At 41.1% G+C, this 22694-nt stretch overlaps 1 protein-coding gene across 3 annotated transcripts in view; it reads right to left on the minus strand.

The window, feature by feature from the left end:
• The window catches only part of LOC148015596 (tRNA-splicing endonuclease subunit Sen2-1-like), a 62421-nt gene that overhangs the window by 14817 nt on the left and 24910 nt on the right, over window positions 1-22694 (minus strand). For all 3 annotated transcript variants that reach the window (XM_087665300.1, XM_087665299.1, XM_087665298.1), the window contains 2 exons: window positions 9329-9563; window positions 8965-9113 (listed from right to left, as the gene is read on the minus strand). In XM_087665300.1, the coding sequence (XP_087521426.1) occupies window positions 8965-9113; window positions 9329-9554 (375 nt within the window). In that variant the 5' untranslated portion in view covers window positions 9555-9563. The remainder of the gene's footprint in view (window positions 1-8964; window positions 9114-9328; window positions 9564-22694) is intronic.

Genomic DNA, 22694 nt, shown 5'->3' on the forward strand with positions numbered 1-22694 from the left:
TCGAACTTTGCTAATGTTTATGATGACCTTTGCAATGGCCAAAGGCATGAGCATTTTATGCTAAGAGATGGATTTTTGTTAATGCATGGACGACTGTGTGTCACAAAGCAGTTGAGGCCTAGAGTGATCATTGAAAGTCATGCTCCTCCGTATGCAGAACACAGAAGTATTGATGCAACAATCAAGGCAGTGGAGCATTTCTTTTATTGGCCAGCTTTGAGCATGATGTAGAGCAATTTGTTAGGGCATGCATCATATATCAAAAGGTAAAGTATGATAGGCAAAAGATGCCGAGCATATATCAAAAGGTAAAGTATGTTAGGGCCTATGAAAAGATAAAGTATGCACTTCAGAGATCACAGGACAAGCAAAAGCGGACAGCTGATCGCCATAGACGTGCTTTGCAGTTTGCAAAGGGCGATTATGTATTGCTGTGTTTCGAAAAGTCAAGGCTGAAAAAGATGAAGGAAAGAGAGAGGTTATATCCGAAGTTAAGCATGAGATACTATGGGCCCTTTCAAGTGTTGAAAAAGATCAGGGATGTTGCATATCGGCTGAAATTACCTCCACATTGGTGGATACACACACAATGCCTCTCATGTTAGTTTGTTGAGACCTTTTCGTGGTGATGTGCCAGAAGATATATCTGCTGAAATTCAACCGCAGGTTGAGGAACTAGATGAGATCTTGGTACCCGAGCAGATTTTGGCACATAAGGATAGAAAGGTCACAAGTAAAGTTTCCAAAAGATATTTGGTGAAGTTTCAAAACTATTCACCAATGGATGCAAAATGAATGGAAGAGGATGACTTGGCAGACCATCCTCAGTTGTTGCAACTTTATCTCGATGCCTTTCAGTTAGAGCTGACTTTGGATCGGGCTTACTCAGGTTCAGCAGAGCGGGGATCCGGAGCATTGCCTGATGCTCAATGAGGAGGTAGCACTTCCACTCCACCGGTTTTGGACAGCTCTCGTATGTAGTGGATCTCGGATGTATTCAACATACATCCAAGGTACTGTGCTGACAGTATGTCTGCTATGAGGTCACTACTCGGTGTACAAGTCAGTGTGAGATACATGTATATGAGTATGGTTGTCACCACGGATCTGAGACTATACTTATGCATAAGTTCTTAAACCAGTTTGGCATGAGTTTCTGCCTCAATTTTGAGATCAATTTCTAATTACTTTCAACTCAGTTTTTCATCAATTTGAGAACCGTTTATGATCACTTTGGAATGAGTTTTGCATCAGTTTTTGCATCATTTTCTGATCAGTTTTTTTTTTACCATCAGCTTGTGATCAGTTTGGAGTCACATTTGCAGCCATTTGTGATCAGTTCTCATATCAGTCCATGTCATGCTCAGTTTTTAATGGTTTACAGCTAATTCCATGGACAGCCGCATGTAAACGAATGTCATTGAAAGTTTTTGCCATGGTTTATGCTGAGAATATGCTTTACTGTGGTTTTGAAGCCAGAACAGTTGAGAAACATGAGTTATGGATGCACCCAATGGTTTCTAGCGACAGTTTTGGACTGGTTTTCAGTTTTCTATTATGTGTTGGCTGGAAATTTTCAACAAGTTTTGCGCATAGGCAACAGTTCGACAACAGTGGCCAATGTTGTGGTGACTGTCATGCCAAATTGAAATTCCAGTGCTATATACTTTTGCTTTGGCCCAATGCAGTGCAATCGAGGACGATTGCAAGGTTTTCAAGGGGAAGGTTTGTCACGGGGACGTGAAATTTTGAGATGCTTTAATCTTGCTAGTAACATTTGATTAAGTTACTAATCAAATGTGCAAGGTTGTTTAGCACATGTGATACACATGGCAGTTATTTCATGGGAACAAGCCAAGGACCCCGAGAATGCAGTGGGTATTAAAGGCAAAAGTTGTGTTAAGTTATGCCAACTGGGTTTCGGTGGTCAGTTGGTGCCAGGTTGGAACCTAGGACAATTGTTTGGCCATTAAGTGTCAGTGGTGACACTAGAGACTAGCATTAATTAATTAATTAATGCTAGTCTAAGGGTCAACAGAGGTTAGGAACCACTCCAAGTTGCAAATGGCCTAGCCAATTTCATTACAAATGGACATGTTTAATTTTGGGCGGGGTCAAAAGGGAAATTAATTTTCATAATTAATTATTTCTGAAAAATTAATTAAATGGCCGAAAATGCATTAGAAAGGCTGCCACTTGGCAAAACTTTCCCATGCAACTAGGGAGAAGGTTGTTGGAGGGTGGTGGAAGTTGAATGGCAGCTATTCGGAGCTTGGTAGAGGGAGAGGAGCTGATCAAATTTGGCTCTGAGAGGCGACGACGACTGATCGCGCGCCGCAACAGGACAGGGAGTAGCAGGTTTTCTCTTCCGCCTTAAGAGAGGCGGCGGTAGAAAAGGAGGGCTCGCCAACCAAGCTGATGTTTTACCCCCCTTTTGAAGCTATTGGTGCCATCAGATTTAACATCACAGCTATGAATCAAAAGATACATTTCAGCTGATTTTCTCTCTCTCTACACCATTCTCTCATCTCCTCCAGTCTATGCTCAAGCATTCCTAGTAATTCTCAACCATTGGTAGTAGAGTACAGCCAAATTTGGTGGACAGCAGAGAGTTTACTGCTGTAAACCCTAAATTACAGCAGTAATTAGGGTTTAGCAGCCACCTTGGGACCCGTGCCATCAATCAAAGGCATTATACACTGAAATCAACACCAGAAATTCATGGAATCGTGAGGATTTCAGATGCCAGCCCATCTATTGTGAACTTGGGGCAGCATTTGACCTGTTGGGGTTCCATTAGAGCAAGTCCTAGGTGAAAATCAAGGGGCAATTCGCTCGAATGCTTTGCTGATTATTGGAACAACAACGGGCTTTTGAATCCGCCAAGAAGATCGTGAAATCTCGGCTTGTAATTTATCCATTAGCAATTGAAATTAAAGAAATACCGAAAGGGGCCCCAGTTTTGGGGCCAACAAGGTGTCCACTGTCCAAGTTTATGAAGGTAAAGTGAGCATTTCAGTTTATGTTCATTTGCTGATTGCTGTAATTAAGTGCTTAATCAGGTTAAACCACCTTATCCGAGAAGGAAGGCTGGTTTCAATTTGAGTTAGATCAAGTTATCACCACCCTTGCCAATAAGAAAGGCTGGTTGCATGGTTCAATTGTGAGGATCCATCAACTCCTGTAAGTGGGTGGACCTGAGGCACTTGTGCAAGGCAGTGAAGTTGCATGTTGCAAAAATTGTGATTAGCTAAGTGCATTACAGCAAGCATGTCATCATACAGTGTTTCAAGTCATGATGATGCTTCACCCTCTAAAGTTACACAAAGCGATAGAGAAAATGCAATGCCTAACCTTGGAGCAGGCACATAGCTTGGGCAGCAAAGGGAAAATATGGGTTTAGGGAAAAAAGAGGGTCTCTCTAGACCACAAGATACTGACGACCAGCAAGGAGATGAAGAATGTGATGACCACTTCAAGGACATCAGCAGACGTCTTTGCTCAATTGGCCAAGGATCCTTAGTTTACACGATTCTTGAACTCGCCAAAGAAGGACAGCAAGGATAGAAAAAGATGTCATTCTCTAAAGCTTCCGGACAGCAAGAAGCTCCCAAAGAAGAGCCACCGCAATATCAAGATGTGACAAAAGTTGGTGATGAGTGAGCAAAAGCAACTAGTGCCAATGGGGCAAGACACACAAATGCAAGGCCATCTTGGTAGTGCAATCCAATGGATTTTGGACAACAAGGCATGCATACAAATATGGGGCATCCAGGATCCTTTGGTGGTGGTACAATATTCCACATCGCGGCTGGTCAAGGACCGCATATGGAAATGAAAGGTACAAATCCTTATGGTATCCAAAAACCCATGCATGGAATGCAAAATGCAATGCATCCAAGTATGGCAAGTGGAATGCAAAACCCTATGCATGGTAGTATGGGCATGATACCTAGGACATAAAGTGGCATGTATGGTAACACATCTACACCCCCTGCCACTTGGTATGTATAGGGCTCAAGGAATGAATGGTGGTCATGCAAATGCTTCATATGCTTCTAGTTATTATGCAAATACAGCCAATGCACCATTTTTGCAACTGGTAGTTTATGGTAACTAGAGCAATATAATACTGTCTGAAACTTCTTATTATATTGTCCCTGCCAATTGAGAAGTATTGTTGTGGGATGCCTTTAGGAATCATGAATTTTTGCATAAAGACCACTATGACTAGCATGTCACAACTCATAGAGACGACAAGCACAACCGATGCTTTGGCCGTGGAAAGAATTCTGGTCTCCAAGACTATTTGAAGCCATCTAAGAAGTTTCCCAAGATTGATAAAAGGGGGAAACATGAAAATAGGGCTGACAAGAGGCAAAAACAAGAAGGAAAGACTTAGAAATCAATTGCACAATGCAAAGAATTAATGGCTACAAATAAACGATTTGTAAGTGAACAAGATGGGCAGCAAGCTGAAAATAAGGGAGATCACAACGGGAAAAAGCCCAAAACTTGTTAGCAGTCATGTTTGTCATGTCTTGTCATCTCCTACCTGTGAGCCTCAGTCCGAGCAAAACAAGGACTTTAGGAGCTCTAACCTATCTATCACTTGTTTTGACAAAGGAGGTAGCTCATTCTAGAGCACTTAGTTTATTGCATTTTGGTGCACTTTCTCCTCCAGTCGGGATTTTATGTGCATTTTCAAGGCAATTTCGGCATTCTTTAGTCTGCCTCACTTGCCAGACATTGTCCACCCTTTCTAGGATTTTTTTGAGCATTTCTAGCATTTTTACTAGCATTAAATGCTCATCAACCATATTTTTGGCCCCAAATTTCAAGTCAGCCAATTTATGGGATTTTTGGCTATTTATAGCCGTGTCCCACTTGGCAGTCAGTTAGATTATCATCTTCACTCCTTCCTTGGAAGGTGCACACTCTGACTCTGTCATCTTCCTCCGTCTTTGATGCTGCTATCATCATCAGCTTGATTTGGTGCCCTCACTGACGCTATGGGCTACATGTAGGGATTGATCAGTCCTCCTTCTATATTCAGCATTTGTTCCTTGTTCAGTGCAGGTTTCTTTTCTTCTTCTCTTGCAGATTGTCTCTCTCTCTTCCTCCATGTTCGAGTTCCTTCTTCCATTGCATGCTCTCACATGGTATCATTGTCTAAGAGAAACACAGAGCTGATTTCTCACAGAGGAGGCCACCCCAGACTGCCAAGCAACCTTGCCACATCAGCGTTTTTCTGAAAATGCAGCTTTCTTCTTGGAGGCATCCGTCCTTCCTTGTGCCAGGTACCCGTTTTGTTGCCCACTTCCTCTCCTGCTAGAGACGACAAGCTTTCTCAGTCATACGACAATCTTCCATTGCAAATGCAATGTTCCTTGGTCAAATGACAGCTCTCCTCAGCAAATGCACATAGTCCTTGTGCAGGTGACAATCTATCTCCTTCACGCCGACCCTCTACATCGACTTCCTTGTGACCCTGTAGCTATTTCCTCCTGTTTCAGAACTATCTACCACCAAAACGTAGATTTCTTGTGGATGTCTTGCAAGATATGAAGATGTCTTATCACCAGTTCTTTGCTGACTTGGAGATTGAGGTCTTTGTTCCTTTCTCTAAGAGACTCAGAGATTTTTATGCTAGTTCACACGACGACGGGAGGTCACCTAGCCCGTTTATACAAGATCCCTCTCCTCCCCGTTCTCTCCATGTTTCACACAAGGCCCATTCTGCTAGCCTTCATATGCCTTCCATGGCACCTTCTATAGAGGTGCCCGTACTCCCTTCTTTGCCCAAAGAAGACCAACTTAATGGTTCCATCTACTCGCTTTGGTCATGTAAGGTGGAGTGTATCCTTGATACCTTCAATCTTTGGGAGTTTGTTACCCACCCTATTCCCCATCCAATGGAGGATCCCATCGTTGGATCATGCATGGATCATGCGGCCTTATGGGGTCAGCTCAACTCAAAAGCTCAATCTTTCCTCCTTATGAGCTTACAAGATTCTGTCCTAGCGCATACGCGCAGGTTGTGAAAAAAGCAACGGAAGTGTGGATAAAGCTTGTTTCTTTGTACCATCAAATGATACTTGCCCATCGGATTGCTCTCGAGAAGAAATTACAAATGCTCATTGTTGATGATTCTTCTTCCATGAATGATCATATCAATAGGTTGGAGAACATGAGGAATAAGCTTGCGTCCCTTGGCAAAATGATCTCTTCTAAGGATATGGCTATGATTCTTTTGACTCAACTGTCATCTCCCCAGTTTGATGTCTTCTACACCAGCCTTCTTACATCAAGGACCCATGAGAACCTTCTATGGAAGGAGCTTGCCCCGCTGGTTTTGAAGCATGACGAACGCACCAAAGAGGTAGCTAGTGGATCCACCTCCACCAAAGCTTTTATTGCAAGTTTGAAAGGGGGGATGCAAAAGAAAGGAAACTCAAAGGCTTAAAGATAGGAGAGTTCTTCAGCTGGTCCCGACAATAGAACCAAAATGTAGAGGTAAGCTCACACTCAACCGCCAAGACCCACGGACCGCTTATTCTTTGAAGTGTTTCAAGCGAGCACTAATAGCTACCTCTTATATAGCCGACGCGCTATCCCTCTCTACGAGTGTAGTGAGCTTACCTTGATGCCCAATTGAGTTGCTTCCTCTCTCAAGCACTTTGATAGCTCCACGATTCGTGATGCAAGCTCGAGTATCCTCAAGCCTCTTCCTCCAAGCTCCATCCTCCATAGCCATGCGCGAGACAAGAGAAGAGAAGAGTAGAGAGAAAGACGAGAGGAGATGGTGGCCTAAATGTCCATATTGTGGAAAGGGGACACAGCCAGAGGAAAAATGTTGGAAGAACTATGGGTATTCTAGCATTTGGACTTCTTTTTCACGGTGCTTTCTTACAAGATGTAGAAGTGCAGTGCATACAATGGAGTATCTGGAACCAATCTTCCTTCTATGGATGGGTGATAATTTCTTAATTACAACATAGTTACAGCCTGAATATTTATTACAAAACTGAGAAATGTAAATTAACTTATAATGTTAGACAATGGATACCCTGTTGGTCCCAAAATCACTGCCCCTTTCAGTATTTTTTTAACTTAATTGAAAAAGTTTATATACAATGGGATTTTTCCAATCCCTTTCAGTGTTCCTACTACCCTTGCTGTCCAAAATGACCAGCAAGTTTTCAATCTAATTTGCCCCTTTGATTCGGGTAGTCAATTAGCCTTCACCCGCTTTGATGGAGCTGGAAAATGCCCCAAATTCATTAATTTTCTGGTCCCTCCACTTGAGTTTAACTAGAAATAGCTTCGGCCTTGTTGAATCCAAGTCTTGAAGCTTTTGATTTCTGGTATGCTTGCCAAAGCTACTGCTAAGCTTGAATTTCTACTGCAGATTAGGGTTTACAACAAAGAAATCTGAAATTTCTCAATCTCTAGTGATCTCATTGCTGTAATCTTTGCAGAAAGGTTGTAGAAAGGCTAGGAGATAAGAGAGAATGCTGAGAAGAGAGAAAATTCAAAGGCTTTCTTCGCAAAGAACTAAAAAATATATATTATTTACTACTACTACCCTATCTCAATAGCCTATAGATGTTGTCACCACCTACTCTTGATTGGTCTTCTCCTGGCCCTAGTTGCCTCAGAAGATCCTCCAATGGCCATAGATTAAATCAGCAGCAATATCTCCTCCCTCTCTTTTATACTAAAAATGCCTTTGTCCAACCTCTAAAGACGTTTTTGAATCTTACATGGGCATTTTTAACAAGTAGCAACCTTCCCAAATGGTTTTTTCAACATTATCAATAACTAAATATTAATTTTAGTCTTTAAATACTGAAAATTAATTATTTCGATGCCCAAAAAATAATTTGACTCACCAATAATGAAATTGTCTAGACAACTTCCATTCTCAAGTGTTTGATGACAGATCCTTCGTCTAGAGCGAGCCTATGGAGTGTGCAATCTAGCTTTCAACAATTACACTCATTGATAGTGAAATTCTTGTTTATGTAATCTTTGTGCATTGTCTCTTGTATTTATCATTGTGCATTGTATCTACAGATGTGGTTCAACAATGGAAATTTTGTTTTCATACATCATGGATGGAAACAACTAAGACCAAAACAGCAGCAGTCACAAAGAGGCCAACCCCTCCAAGAGTGAGGTAGCTCGTGTCCACAGGTCATGGGCAAGAACAACCAGGACAGCAAAAGAAACAAGCAGCCACACCAAATAAAGCGCACAAAGAACCCCTATCACGCAATAGTTCTTGGCTAGCATACAATGGCATCAGTTTTTAGAACTATCACGTTACTTTTCCACATAGTCACATGGAGTGGCCATTTTTGGGTCCCCTGTTCCCATTTCCTGTTCCATGCCTATTGCATGTGACTACATAGCCACATGCAATGGCAATTCATGACCACCCCCATTCCTATTTTCCATTCCATGTGACTATGGTTTTCCAGCTTTGTGTCAAGCAGTACAAAGCAGTTTTCCAACTTTGTGCCATGCTGTACAAAGCAGTTTCAATGTGTAAGACAACTGCCTTTTCACTAGCAGGTCTGCATTTTTGTTTTCCAAATCAGCCTGCAGGAGTTAGCCACAGCTCTAAGTAGTTTACAACTGCAGCTATAATTTATTTTTTTCAGTCCAGCTCAATTTGGCATATTGTTACCCATCACATTAGTAAGCTGACACTTCTAGAAATAACCATCATTGCATCCAAACCCTATGTATACACCCCCCCCCCCCCCCGGGGGAGAAAAAAGAAATGCAAACTAACTGAGGCACCAATGATGAGCAACATTATCACGCTAACGAATGAATGCATCTTGTGAAATCCTAAAACAAGGGAAAGAGAAAAGTGGGAATCACACACATGCACACACTCACTCGCTTGCTCAGAGAAAGAGAGAGAAAGAGAGAGAGAGGGCATAAACATACTTGCGGGAGTTTTTGAGAAACCCATAAGCACTTGAGTTCATGAACCAGGAAAAAAGCTTCCTCAAAGCTAAGTTCATACAAAAACATCTCCTCTCCATCTTTGAGTAAGTTATCGTGATGCAAGTGACTTTCATCAATGGCATCACCTCCTGGATAAGATTATAGGAAGCTGCTAAGCTTCTAATATGCAAATTAGAAAATCCATGCATATAAATCTTGGAAGGACACATTTTAATAAGTACTTATCTAGAACTTGGATGTTTGACTAAAACAGGAAAGAAATATTGCCTTACTGTTAGAGAGCAAAGCTCCACTGTGTGATCAATTTATGCATGTCCAGAAAGAAACTCTAGTAGATGCTTACCACTGGAAAGGGAAGCTTTATCCCCTGCCAATATGGGGCGTCCAAAGCAAGCACTATTTAAAAGATTGGATTGCACTGCATCAGCGCTCAGGACTACAGCTGTTTGAGAAATGAAAGCTTTCATTGGAGATCCAGCCTGCAATTCTTTGTATGTTTGAGATATTGAAGTTTCAAGCACAGAATCTTGTGCATTAGGACTTTTCCATCGTGGCTTTGATGATGACATATTTGAATTCTGCAACACACACAAGTACAATGTCAGTTCATTAGACACTCAAGTTGCCTAGTGTAGGCACCTTGCTAAATAGCGCTTGTTTGAAAACACTTAACCCAAATCAATTTAACTTGTTAGAAAGATCATTTTAACACACTTAACCCAGATTCAAATCCTGCAATTAGTTGAAACAGCTCTAGTCAGTACATCCATCAAACATGTCACCTTCATGAAACAGAAAGCTTCAAGCATAAGAAGTTGCTCACGGTTTAAAAACATCAATTCAGATGTAGACTTTTAACGTTGCATATGTAGAACACCTTACCATGGCCCATAGACAATGCATAAGGTGACATTCTTTTGAAGCAAAACTCAAACTGTATAAATATGCCATGGGCGTGTAGGTGGAATTCACTCTTAATATACAGCACCTTGACTTAAAATTTAACCCAACTCACCCTCAATGAACTGAGACTGTTGGAGCTCAGCTGGGGATGTGCAGCAGTTCAAGGAGTGAGAGTGAGAGTGACGGTGAGAGAGAGAGAGGAAAAGTGAAAGTACGATTTGATTTTAGTGTACCAACAAATGTGTTGGTACACAAAGAATAAAATGTATTTATAGGCATATAAGGGTGCATTCACATGTACAACTGAATAGCGTGTGTACACTATACACAGAGGTCAAATGGACCTTTATCCCAACAACCTCCCACTTAAAGGTCCGAAGTGAACCTCTAACCAACTCCCACTAGTCGTATGCAATGCTCATGTTGAGCTTTGCTTAGACTTTTAGTGAGAACATCTGCAAGGTTGTCCTGTGTTTTGATCTTGGTCAATGTGATGAGACCATCTTCTAGAATCTGTCTGATAAAGTGATATCGCACATTGATATGATTTGTGCATGAATGATACATGGCATTCTTAGTCAGATACACAACACTCCAGCTATCACATCCCAAAACTGCAATACCCATAGACATGCCGAGACCCTCTGCAAGTCTACTCAACCATATAGCTTCCTTAGAAGCTTCACTAGCTGATATGTATTCAGCTTTAGTTGTACTCAATACCACGATGTTCTGCAACCTCGAACACCAAGAAATGGCCCCACCAGCAATTGTAAAGACATACCCGCTGGTGGACCTACGAGTGTCCAAGTCACCTGCCATGTCTACATCACAATACCCGCTAGTGGATCTACAAGTGTCCAAGTCACCTGCCATGTCTACATCACAATAACCCTGCAAACTAAGTGCACCCTGCCCATAGCAAATACACTTTATTTGTGTACCCTTTAGGTATCGAAAAATACACTTGACAGCCTCCAATGTGTTTTTTCACGATTTGACATAACCTGCTAACAACTCCCACTGCATGAGCAATGTCTAGACAAGTAGCGACCATAGCATACATAAGAGAGCCACAAGCTGATGCATAAGGGACCCCCTTCATAGCATTTGCTTCCATGTCACCTTTTGGGTTGTTGGCTTTAATAAGCTTAAGATAAGGAGGTAAGGGTACCCCAAAAGGCTTAGCTTCAACCATGTTAAATCTGTCCAGTACCTTTTCAATGTACTTTTCTTGAGATAAAAACAGCAATTTCTACATTCTATCTCTGCGAATCCTCATATCCAAAATATGCTCTACATTCCCCAAATCTTTCATGGAGAAGACTGATTTCAGCTGATTTTTGAAAACATCCAAGCTAGTCTTTCTTTTCCAAGCTAGCAACATATCATCCACATACAAATCAAGTATGATGGGACTGCCATCCGTATCATTTTTCATGTACAAACAATGATCTGCATGGCTGCGTGTAAACCCATGAGATAGCATAAAAGTGTCAAACTTTTTATACCACTGCCGTGGTTCTTGCTTCAGCCCATACAGGCTATGTTTTAGTTTACACACTATCTATTCTTTTCCAAGAACTACAAAGCCCTCGGGCTGTTTCATATATATTTCCTCATCAATATCACCATGCAAGAAAGCTATTTTTGCATCCATTTGGTACAACTCTGAGTCCAATACAGCAGTGAGAGCCAAAAGCACACATAGAGTGGACATATTCACAACAAGTGAGGAAACCTCTTGGAAGTCGATCCCTTTCTTCTCTGCATACCCTTTAGCAACTAGTCTTGCCTTGTACTTGGTCCCATCAACTGTCTTTACTTTGTAAACCCATTTGTTTGAAAGAGGCTTCTTTCCTTTGGGCAACAACACAAGATCCCAAATATCATTTGCATATAGAGATTTAATCTCTTCCTACATAGCTAGCTCCCACTTACTGCTGAATTCGCATGACTTGGCCTCTTTGTAGATAAGAGGCTCACCCTCATCTGTAAGCATCACATAATGCAAGGAGGGGTCAAACCTATGTGGTTGCCTTCTTACGCATGTAGACCTACGTACCCAATGATCAACATTTTCAAGAATTGGATCTACATCTGGAGGTATGGCATCTTCAGCATTTATTGGCTGCTGTAAGCCATTTTCAGCATGTTGTTCATGCTGTACAGCACCTTTATTTTCATTACCAGCACCTGTATTTTCATAATCAGCAAGTCTATCTTGCTGTCCATGACCTCCTTGTGCTCCTATTTGCTGTCCATCATCATCTGGCTCAAAAATAACCGGCTGCTCATCAGTTTCAGCCTGTGGTACAGCACCATGAGGCTCATTTTTTGAAGTAACAGGTGGTTGCAAATTCTAAAATTTGACCTTTTTCATATCTTCATTAGAGGCTAAAGTACCTTTCAGCAATTTTGTCTCATTAAGCACAACATTATAGCTACAAATAATTTTCTTGGACACAGGTAATCACACTCTGTAGCCACATTCACCCTTATCACCATAGCCCATGAAAATGCCTTTGGTGGATTTTGGGTCAAGTTTATTCCTCGGCTCATCTCCAACATGCACAAAAGCATCACAGCCAAATATACGTAAATGGTTATATGAGGCCGATTTGCCAGACCAAACCTCCTCAGGGATGCCATTATTTAAGGACTTGTTTGGAGAGCGGTTGCAAATGTGAACCACGTTATTGAGTGCCTCTCCCCAAAATTCATGACAGAGATTAGCAATGGACAGCATGCACCGCACTCTTTCACATAAAGTCCTATTATATATTTCAGCCATCCCATTTGAAAAAGGGCTCTAAGAAGCTGTAAGCTCCCTCTTAATTCCATGCAAGTCACAAAAGGACTTGAATTCAGTTGATATGAACTCACCTCCATTATCAATTCTCAAGCATTTCAGCTTTCTACCTGTCTGAGTAGTCACAAATGCATGAAAAGTTTTAAAAACAGCAAACACTTCACTTTTCTTTTTCAACAGGTATACCTAAATCTTTTTGGAACAATCATCAATAAAGGAGACAAAATATGCAACACCACCCAACAATTTCACGGGCATACTACACACATCAGAATGCACCAAGTCCAAAATATTGGACTTACGAGAGACATCAGAGTAAAAGGAATTTTATATTTGCTTTCCAAACTAACACTCATTACAAAAGTCAAGTTTAGAGCCTTTTCCATCAACCCTCTTCAAAGAGGTAAGGACATGACGTCCTTTCTGGCTCATATGGCCTAATCTCTTATGCCATAATTCCAAGTGACTACCAATTTCAGCAACTGCAAGAAACATGCCATTCAAAGCTTTACAGTGCAAACAATACAAAGTGCCCTTCTTGGTTCCTTTTACAATCAGCATGGAACCCTTTTTCACTTTCCACAAACCACCACCAAATAGTGTAGTGTAACCATGCAAGTCAAGCTAACCAATAGATAGTAAACTCTTTTTAATGCCAGGCACATATCTAACATCTTTCAACACAAGCTCTTGCCCATTGTCTAAAGACAAGCGTACAATGCCAATCCCATCAATGTTGCAAGCATGGTTAGTTCCAAGCTACACCTTTCCATAACTTTCTGCATTAGCAAAACACTCCAAGCAAGGAGTTACATGAAAAGAGGCACCAGAGTCTACAATCCAAGTCTGAGTGACACCATCATCAACTGACAAAAGTGAGTCAATCACATCAGCCTTGGTAATCTGCATATCCTGCATGTGACATACAAAGGCATCATAATCAATTGCACATAATACATCAGCCTCTGTATCCGAAAGCTCCTCTATGACCACATTGGATGCCACATTGGCCTTTTCCTTGCCTTTGGCTGCCTAAGATGCATCTATCTTATCCTCCTCCTTTTTGTCTCCTACATTCTTCTTTCTCTCTTGTTCCTTCTTGTAATACCTGCAATTAGGTTTCTTACGGCCCTTCCGACCACAATGATAGCAAGTAATGTCACTCTTTTCTCTTTCTTTGCTCTTGCTTCTGTTTCTATATCTTGCATTTGCATTTTTCTTTTCGGCCCTGCCTCTTACATTATAAGCTGAGTTGTTGCCTTCTCCACTAGACATACGTCTAATTTCTTCATTCAAGATTGAACCCCTCACCCCATCATATGAGAGTTTGGGGTTATTATTGAGAGAAACCACCCATTGTCATGATCAAAAAGATTGCCCTCAACTTATCATCAAAATCCAAATTTGAATCCTTGTGCTGATTTAAAGTACCTGTAAATGCACTAAAATGCTCAGCTGCAGGCTGACTCATCCAGTCGCATATTCACCAACTGCGCATTAAATGCACCTGAATAACAGGTGTGGTGATCTCATAGGTAGTTTTCATCTTTAGACATTTGTACGGGTTTATCTTCTTGCAAAGCATCCTCACAATCCTTTAGGAACAATATGTCCTACATACGGTCTTTCCAAAGGTCAAAGCCATGACCATCAAACCGTTTGATTTCCGTCAAACTCTTGCTATTTGAACTGGAAAAAGTTGTAGCCATTTTATCACAAACACGAGTAAATGCTGTGGACTGTAGAAGCACAAGCTAACACACTGTTGTTCTTCCTCAAACAGTAATAAATCTCTGTTGTTTGTACATGAACCAGCCACCACACAAGCAAAATGCAAAAATTTACCAAATTCTGCACAAAGCCCCAAATTTCAAGTCTAAAAGTACATATATGTCAACCAATCTAACCCAACTAAGCAAAACTTTACCAATACATGAAAAGCCCCAATTTTCCAGGGTCCAATGTTAGGAAATTTTACTCAAAAGAGCGAAATTCCGACAAATCTCGCAAAATCCCATATTTGATTGAGGTCACCACGCACAATGTCTACAATTTCTGACCTAAATGTCGCTACCAAGCATAGATGGGATTAAATCTGGGAAAAGCCCCAAATTTTAGGGCTCAAATTTGCACAGATCTGGAACCTATGCTACCACGTGTGAACCCCCATCAAGACAAGGGATAGATTTTTTTTAAAAATTGAACGGGGAGGAGAGGGTGTTTGGGGTTGTTCCGTTGGCCCAGCCCCGTCACATCGCTTGCCTGTTGGCATGATCTGCCTGTCGCCTGTCACGCGACCGTTGCCGTCACATCGCTATGTCGTTGCCTAGTCGTTGCGCCTACTGCACACTAGTCGTTGAGCCTGGCTTGGTTGCCTACCGCCAGTTGTTGGAGTATCGACATCCTGCCTAGTCACGCAGCAATCAGCCTCACGCTGACTTAGAGCTCGTCGACTGCGATTTGCCTGTCGCCTAGTCACGCCTGCTGGTCTTCAGCACAACCTGTGTTGAATAGGCCTTGTGGCTCGAGCTGCCTGTACCGTGGTCTCGGGAAGCTTGCAAAACCAAACGCTCTGATACCAATTGTTGGAGCTCGGCTAGGGATGTGCAACAGTTCGAGTGAGAGTGATGGCAAGAGAGAGAGGAAGAGTGAAAGTACGATTTGATTTTAGTGTACCAACAAATGTGTTGGTACACTAAAAGTGAAAGTACAATTTGATTTTAGTGTTCCAACAAATGTGTTGGTACACAAAGAATAAAATGTATTTATACTTGGGGAATATAAGGGTGCACTCACATGTACAACTGAATAGTGTGTGGTACCATACACAAAGCTCAAACGGGCCTTTATCCCAACATGAGACAAGTTTACACTAGACACAAAATCAAATCAAAATGCTAACACGGCTTGTCACTCAAATCACTACACAAATGCAGCTGATCATGCAAAAAAATGTCTTACCATGCATCCGGAAAACACAGCAATCTGATAGAAACAAAGACACAGCAGAGTATACAGCAGGTAATCAAGAACACAGAGTGAAGGCAAACCCAAAGCATGTGAACTAAGAACTTAGTGCATTATGCAGCAGGTAACCTGATGAAATGCCCACATAGATCTACACACGACATGACACAAACCACACATGCAATATATAGAATGAACATCAGGCTCACCTAATTTTTTTTATCATGGAGCTGCATTTCAGTCAGCAGACCTTTTAATTTGCTGCCCATAATCATCATTATCATCTTGATGACAAGAAGACAGCTTTTCGCTCCCTCTGCTGCCACCCACATCATTCCTCCTCCTGCCTGGAGTCTTCTTCAATATTCTATTGCTCAGAGGATTACCTTTCGCTCCCTTCACGATCCTTCCAACAGGTGCTGCCACCCTAATCCATACACAGGTGCAAGCTCCTATACTTCTTTTTTACCAGCAAGACTGGAGCATGGAACCCCTCCAAAAGGTCCTCAATCTATGGTCAAAGCTCCTCCTTGCTCATCTGGCAGGGTGCCTTTGAGGGAGGTCCGCTCCTAAATATAACTCAATCCTGAAATCCTCTGATCATATGGGGACAACTCCCAAGGTAACCCATCCAAGAAAAAAGAACAAAACTATAATGTCAAGCCTATCTCATCCACCTCTCCCTACTATGAAGAAGAAGAAGACTCCTTCTCAAGCTCTTGCAAATACACCATCATAACATAGCAGCCCTTGCAAACTATCCACTTCACCTAGGGATGAGAAATAACCACCACTTGCTGAGCTCATGCTGCAAAGGGTGCAAGAGTACCATGCAAGGTCTTCACCACATGCCAAGTCCCATCCCTAGTAAGGACAAAGTGTGAGTGATGATCCACCAAGCTCATGTGGTCATAAAGCAATGGCTACCCTAAAATCACATCAACATTTCAGGAGAGACCTCATGTTGAGAGTATCTAGAACCTTGAAATGTCGTATCTGAATAGCTACATCCTCCACCTACTGCCTTGAGTGGTGTTTCTCAGCTTTGGTCTTTTAAGCGAGCCTTTCGTCTCAGGTAGGGCAGTGCTTAATTTGATTAACCAGCAATTAAAGCAAGAAATTAATTTACAAGTCTGAAATTAATACTTTATCACCTAAATTGGAGACATCGGACACTTGATTGGCCCCAAAACTGGTGGCCCTTGCGGTATTTCTTGAACTTGTATTCCACTAACTCTATAGTACATAAACAATTTGACTAATCTCTCTCGATAACTCTAATGGCATTTCTGATGGTGCCAACAGCTTCAAAAAGGGAGGGTAAAATCCTTGAGTAGCTGACAGGCCCTCCTCTTCTACTACTACCTCCACTGAGGTAGACAAGGAAAATTGCTGCCCATGTTCTCTCACACATGCGATCTGCTATCGCCTACTCTAAAACTAATTTGGCAGCCCATTGAATAGCAATCACCCTAGCTGGAATAATAAATTGTGGAAATTCAAAAATCCTCTTCCCTTGCCTACAAATTAGTCACCGCCCATCTACAATTTAATGTGCTAAGCCCTTTGAACTTAAAAGTCTTTCTAACTCTCCTTAACCTTAGTCTAAGCATTAAATGTTTACTTTCCTCTAGCCCAATGGCACCACAAGTTATTTCCAATGGCTCATTTAATGCCTAGAACCAAGATTGTCACCAAGCATCCACTAGCATATGTCTAACATAACTTGTCACAACTTTTCTCATTGTGCTCCAATTCCCAACTTTGGTTTGTGAGAGTGCACAACAAAAGAGAGCAAACACAAACACAAAGAGAGACGGGAAGAGAAAGACTACAATGAAAATCTGCAGTACACTCTAAAAGAATGTTGAATACAAAGGTGGACTAATTAGCCCCTAGACGCAACTATCAGAATGTGTTGAAACTTGCAAAAGATAATTGTGTGTCATGAGAACATTTATTTTTGAAACCTCACTTAACATGTGGATTAATTTTTAACCACATGGTTAAGTAAATGTTGCACATGTGAGGTGTAACTAGGGTTAGAGTAAATTTACGAGCCCGAGACCCGAGGAAATCATGGGATGTCAAAGGCAAAAGTTGCTATAAGTTATGCCGCACACGTTCTTGGTAGTATCTGGTGCCAGTCATTGGCCTAGGTCATTCATTTGGTCATAAGTGTCAATTGATGACACTAGAGAAGTGGCATTTAATGGTACCTAAATCCAATCTAATGGTCAAAGATAACGCAAAGACACTCGGGAATGGATGTTGCCTAACCAATTAAATTATTGGCTAGTCAAATTATTTTTCAAGGTACCAAAATAATTATTAGATTAATTTTTAGTATTTAAAAACTGAAAATTAATATTTGACTATGGATAATGCTAGAAAAACCATTTGGAAAGGCTGCCACTTGTCAAAAATGCTCATGCAAGACTAAAAAACGTCTTTAGAGGCTGGAGAGAGACGTTTTTTGTATATTCAGCTTGCAAGAGAGAGGGAGAAAATATTGCTAGTCTGATTTGCAGCCATTGAAAGACCTATTGAGGTAACCAAGGGCAAGAGAAGACCAATCAACAACAAATGACAGCATCTATAGGCTGTTGAGACAACGCAGCAACAGTAAATGACTAATTTCCTTCGGTTCTTTGTATCTACAAGCTGTTTAGACAGGGCAATAGCAACAAATGACAAATTTTCTTTAGTTCGAGAACAAAGTTTGAATTTTCTCTCTCCTCAACATTCTCTCTCATCTCCCGCCCTTGCTTCAAATCACCAGAGGCTCAGAAATTGCAGATTTCTCTACTATAAGCCCTAATCTGTGAAGTAGAAATTAGGATTTAGTAGTAGCATCGAGAAGCATGCCAAAAATTGGAAGCTCCAAGACTTGGATTCAACAAGACTGAAGCTGTTTTCAATTGAATTCGAGTGGAGGAACCAACAAATCAATGAATATGGGGCATTTTCCATCTCCATCAAAGCGGGGGAATGCCTGTTGATTGCCCGAATCAAGGAGCAAATCAAATTGAAGACTTGCTAGTCATTTTGGATAGCAAGGGAAGTTGGAATACCGAAAGGGATTGGGAGAATCCTATTGTACATCAAGTCCTTTTTCAATTAAGTTAAATAAATACTAAATAAGTTAATTTGCATTTCTCAGTTTTGTAATCAATGTTACTACTGTAACTAAGTTGTAATTAGGGAATTACCACCCATCCATGGAAGGAAGGCTGGTTTCACTCTGAATAAATAATCAAAAACTAGGGCAATGACTATAAAGAACCAATTAGCAAAAACATTGGCCGACTACTATATAAGAGTGCCAAAAATGGTCCATCATAGAACCAATGTAGAGATCCTCCACTAGACAAGGATTGGGGTAGTAACAAAGTCCCATGAGTCAAAGGTATCAAAAATACACTCCACTTTGCAAGACCAAAGAGAGTAGTTCGCACCATCAAGTTGGTCTTCTGTGGGGAGAGAAGAAAACACTGGCATCTAAACAAAAGGAACCATCATGGTTATTCGAGGACCTACAACACTGGCCTTGTGAGAAACATGCAAAGAAGTAGGGGAGGAGAAGCAGACTCCAATCTTCTCGATCTATCAAAGCAAGAATGAGGCTCTAAATGTCAATCTTTGCATCGCTCTTTGTAATGGTTTGATTGATGGGACCACCTATTGAAGGAAGACTAAACGCTCTACTCATTTGAGTTATCAAACTTGTCAAATTGGTACTCTAGAACTCTTAAAATAGACCTACAAAGGCACAAAAAACTCCTGTGTTTTGGAGTCAGGCTGACCAAATGGAGGGAAAATCAGCTACACTCAGCAAAGAGAAGTTATAGATGCCCCGTACATTGTGTAAAAGGCCTGAACAAGGTAGAACATCTATGTTCTTTGCAACAAATCTGCTCCAAACAGCAAGCTAAGTGTAGTCTTCTCTTCATAGAACCTCTGAGTCCTCACTTTGGCTCTGATACCATGTGAGAGTGTGCAACGGAAGAGGAACACAAACATGGAGAGAGAAGGGAAGAGAAATTCTGCAACAAAAGAAGAGAATGAAAGCAGAAAATCTGCACTGAACTCCAAAAGAATGTTGAATGCAAAGGTGCACTGATCAATCCTTGCACACAACCCAAGGCATCAATGAGGGCACTGGATCATGCTAATAAGGTAAGGCAACACCAAAACACAAAGGGAAATCCCTAAATCTCAGGGTGCTAAAACCTACAAAAGATAATCTATGAATGAATAACTAGCAATTGGGCGATGGCTATAAATAGCCAATCAATAAACAAACTAGCCATCTACTATGTAGGAGTACCAAAAATCTGGCTGACTACATAAAAAAATGAAGAAAATGCAGTCATCTATAGTATGAGCTGATTGCCAAAAAAAATAGGTGTGAATACACCGTCCAGTCACTAAAAAAGAAATGCAAGGCTAGAAATACACCTCAGCCAGTCTGAACACACACAAAACCAACTGAAAAAGAAATGCATGCTCTAAACAGAGCTGTCTTTTCCATCAAGACACATAATAAATTGAGTGTCAAAGCTGCTAATATCCCCATCTAACTCAAACTAAGGCTCACAAGCAAGAGATGATTGTGCAGGACACAGATGACTGCTAACAGTATTTTGGAATATCCATGTCCAAAATAACTTGTATTTCACATGTGCATCTGGCATCTGCATGAATTAATCATACCAAAACAAAAGGTTAAAAACGCAGGTCCTTGTGATAGATCTCTCCCTCAAATCCTTTTAATCGTCGATTGACTCAGAATGTGGCAAAAGCATATGAAGATTATTGGAGAAGCGTATGACATCAAACAAGACCTGCAGCTATTGCCTAACTAAGTCCATGTCAAACACATGCTGAAATTTTCAGCCAAGAAATCCAGGTTGTAATTCACACACGTGTACATAAACTAAGCATAATAACCTATCCATAAAGGTGCATCACATAATGCTCATGTGTGACGTACATCAGCTGAAAGCTACTAATAACCAATGCAAATGTATAGTCTCAAAGCCATGGTAAAAACTATACTGATCTACATAGTACACATCAACTATAGTAACTAGTAGACTGAATAGTGACCTCTTGGTTAAAATATTGATAGCAAACAATAGCTTGGATGCAAACTAAGTACATACACGATCCACTATATATATGAGTTGTTCATTACCAAAGGAGTGGAAATGCTACCTCCCCCTTAAGTATCACGCAATACTCTAAACCTCCTAATCTACTAAACCTGAAGGAGCCCGCTCTACCAAATCATTCTCTTCCATCCATTTTGCATCCATTCATGAATAAGTCTGAAACTTCACCAAGTAGTGCCTGGAAACTTTACCTCTTACTTTTATTTCCTTATGTTTTGTACAAAGATATGATCAAATCCCAAAATCTCATCCACTTCTCAATCTCTCGCTGAATTTCAACACATATTCTCTCGTGCATCCCCATGGAAAGGCATTAACAAGCTAACATGAAAGGTATTATGTGGCATTATGTATCGTCCAATTTGGAGGCAATTTCTATTAGTCGGATTGTCAGCTCATGTGTGAGTCTGTGCATGCCTAATGGTTTGGGCACATTTGTTAGTATTTTAGGCATTTTATTGGCTTGGCATTTTTTGTGCCAAACTGGCCGACTAGCTGCTGGTTATGTCCTATTTTGGACCTATTTATTAGGCTCCTCCTCCTCCTTAGTCATATAGTCATCATCATTCTTCAGGTGGACTTCCCACCAGAGATAGAAGCCGATGTCAGTTCCCACGCAACCAGTGACTTACCGTTGTACACGATTGTCTTCATATTTGATATATGGATTCCATTTCCCAAGCACATCTCTAAGTTCTCTTCTTTTCAGTGTTCTTTCAATTTCTTTCTCTTCTATCTTGTGTTCAGCAATTTATTTCAGCACTTGTCTATGCTTCCATTGATGCATCACTTCTAACATAGTATTAGATTGCAAGATCTAGGCTCCTACTCCTTGTTTCTTTGCTGATTACGGGCCATCTACACCCTTGCTAACCTAGCAACTGCTGCCTGTTGCCATTACCCTATCTATCCCCACTTTGGAGGCTGCATTTTTGCACCAACTGCCTGCATTTACTTATATGCTGCATTTAATGCAAGTCGCCTATAGGTTGCCTGCATTTAATGCTGTTTGACCTACATTTTAATCAGCAACTGCTTCATTTTCTGCATATCTTGCTCTTAGAGGCTAGGTGGCAGCATGTGCTCTCTAGTAACAATGTGCATTTGCAGTTTTCAATTTTCTGCAGTTGATTTTTTGTGGTCAGCTTGTGAATACTACCTGTGAACTCTATTTTTGTGCAGTCTATGCTGTTTGGTTGGCTGTCTTCTCCCTCTATCTATCTTCTTTTCTCTATCTTCTCTTCTTCTCCTCTCCAAAGGCTCCTCCGTGCACTTCTATAAATGATAAGTTGCATGGACCTGACTATTTTAAATGGAGCGCTGTGATGAAAGCTTGGTTTGTGTAGAAGCAAATTTGGTACATCGTTAATGGAGCTAATCCTCGGTCTTAGTGTCCTTTTCCTCTTCCCAACGATTTTGATGAGGACAACCATGAGGAAGTTGTGCTTACATGGGATTCAAATGAAGCACGTGCAAATTGCAAAATAGATTGAACTTGTTAGAAGCAATGGAAACATAGAAGAATGCTGAAATAAATTGTTGAACATAAGACAGAAGAGAGAGAAAAGAGAAAACACAAGAACATTGCAAAGGAGAACTCAAAGATATGCTCGAGAAATAAAATCCATATAGCAAACACGAGACAGTCGTGTACAACAAGGAGCCACTGGCTGCGTGGGCACTCGCACTGGCACCAGCTCCCTCTCTCCAACAAGACCCTACACTTGAATCTGCAAGTGGTGAATAACTGACTATGGAGGATGGAGCCTGAATATAAAGACCAAAAATAAGCCAATAATGTGATCGAGTCGGCCAGAAATAAATGCTCAAATCACCAATGACAAATTTTT

The sequence above is a fragment of the Lygodium microphyllum genome, chromosome 24 (genome assembly GCF_053477565.2).
Source record: "Lygodium microphyllum isolate KBCC chromosome 24, Lygodium_microphyllum_v1.1.10, whole genome shotgun sequence".
In the NCBI taxonomy this organism is placed as follows: domain Eukaryota; kingdom Viridiplantae; phylum Streptophyta; class Polypodiopsida; order Schizaeales; family Lygodiaceae; genus Lygodium; species Lygodium microphyllum.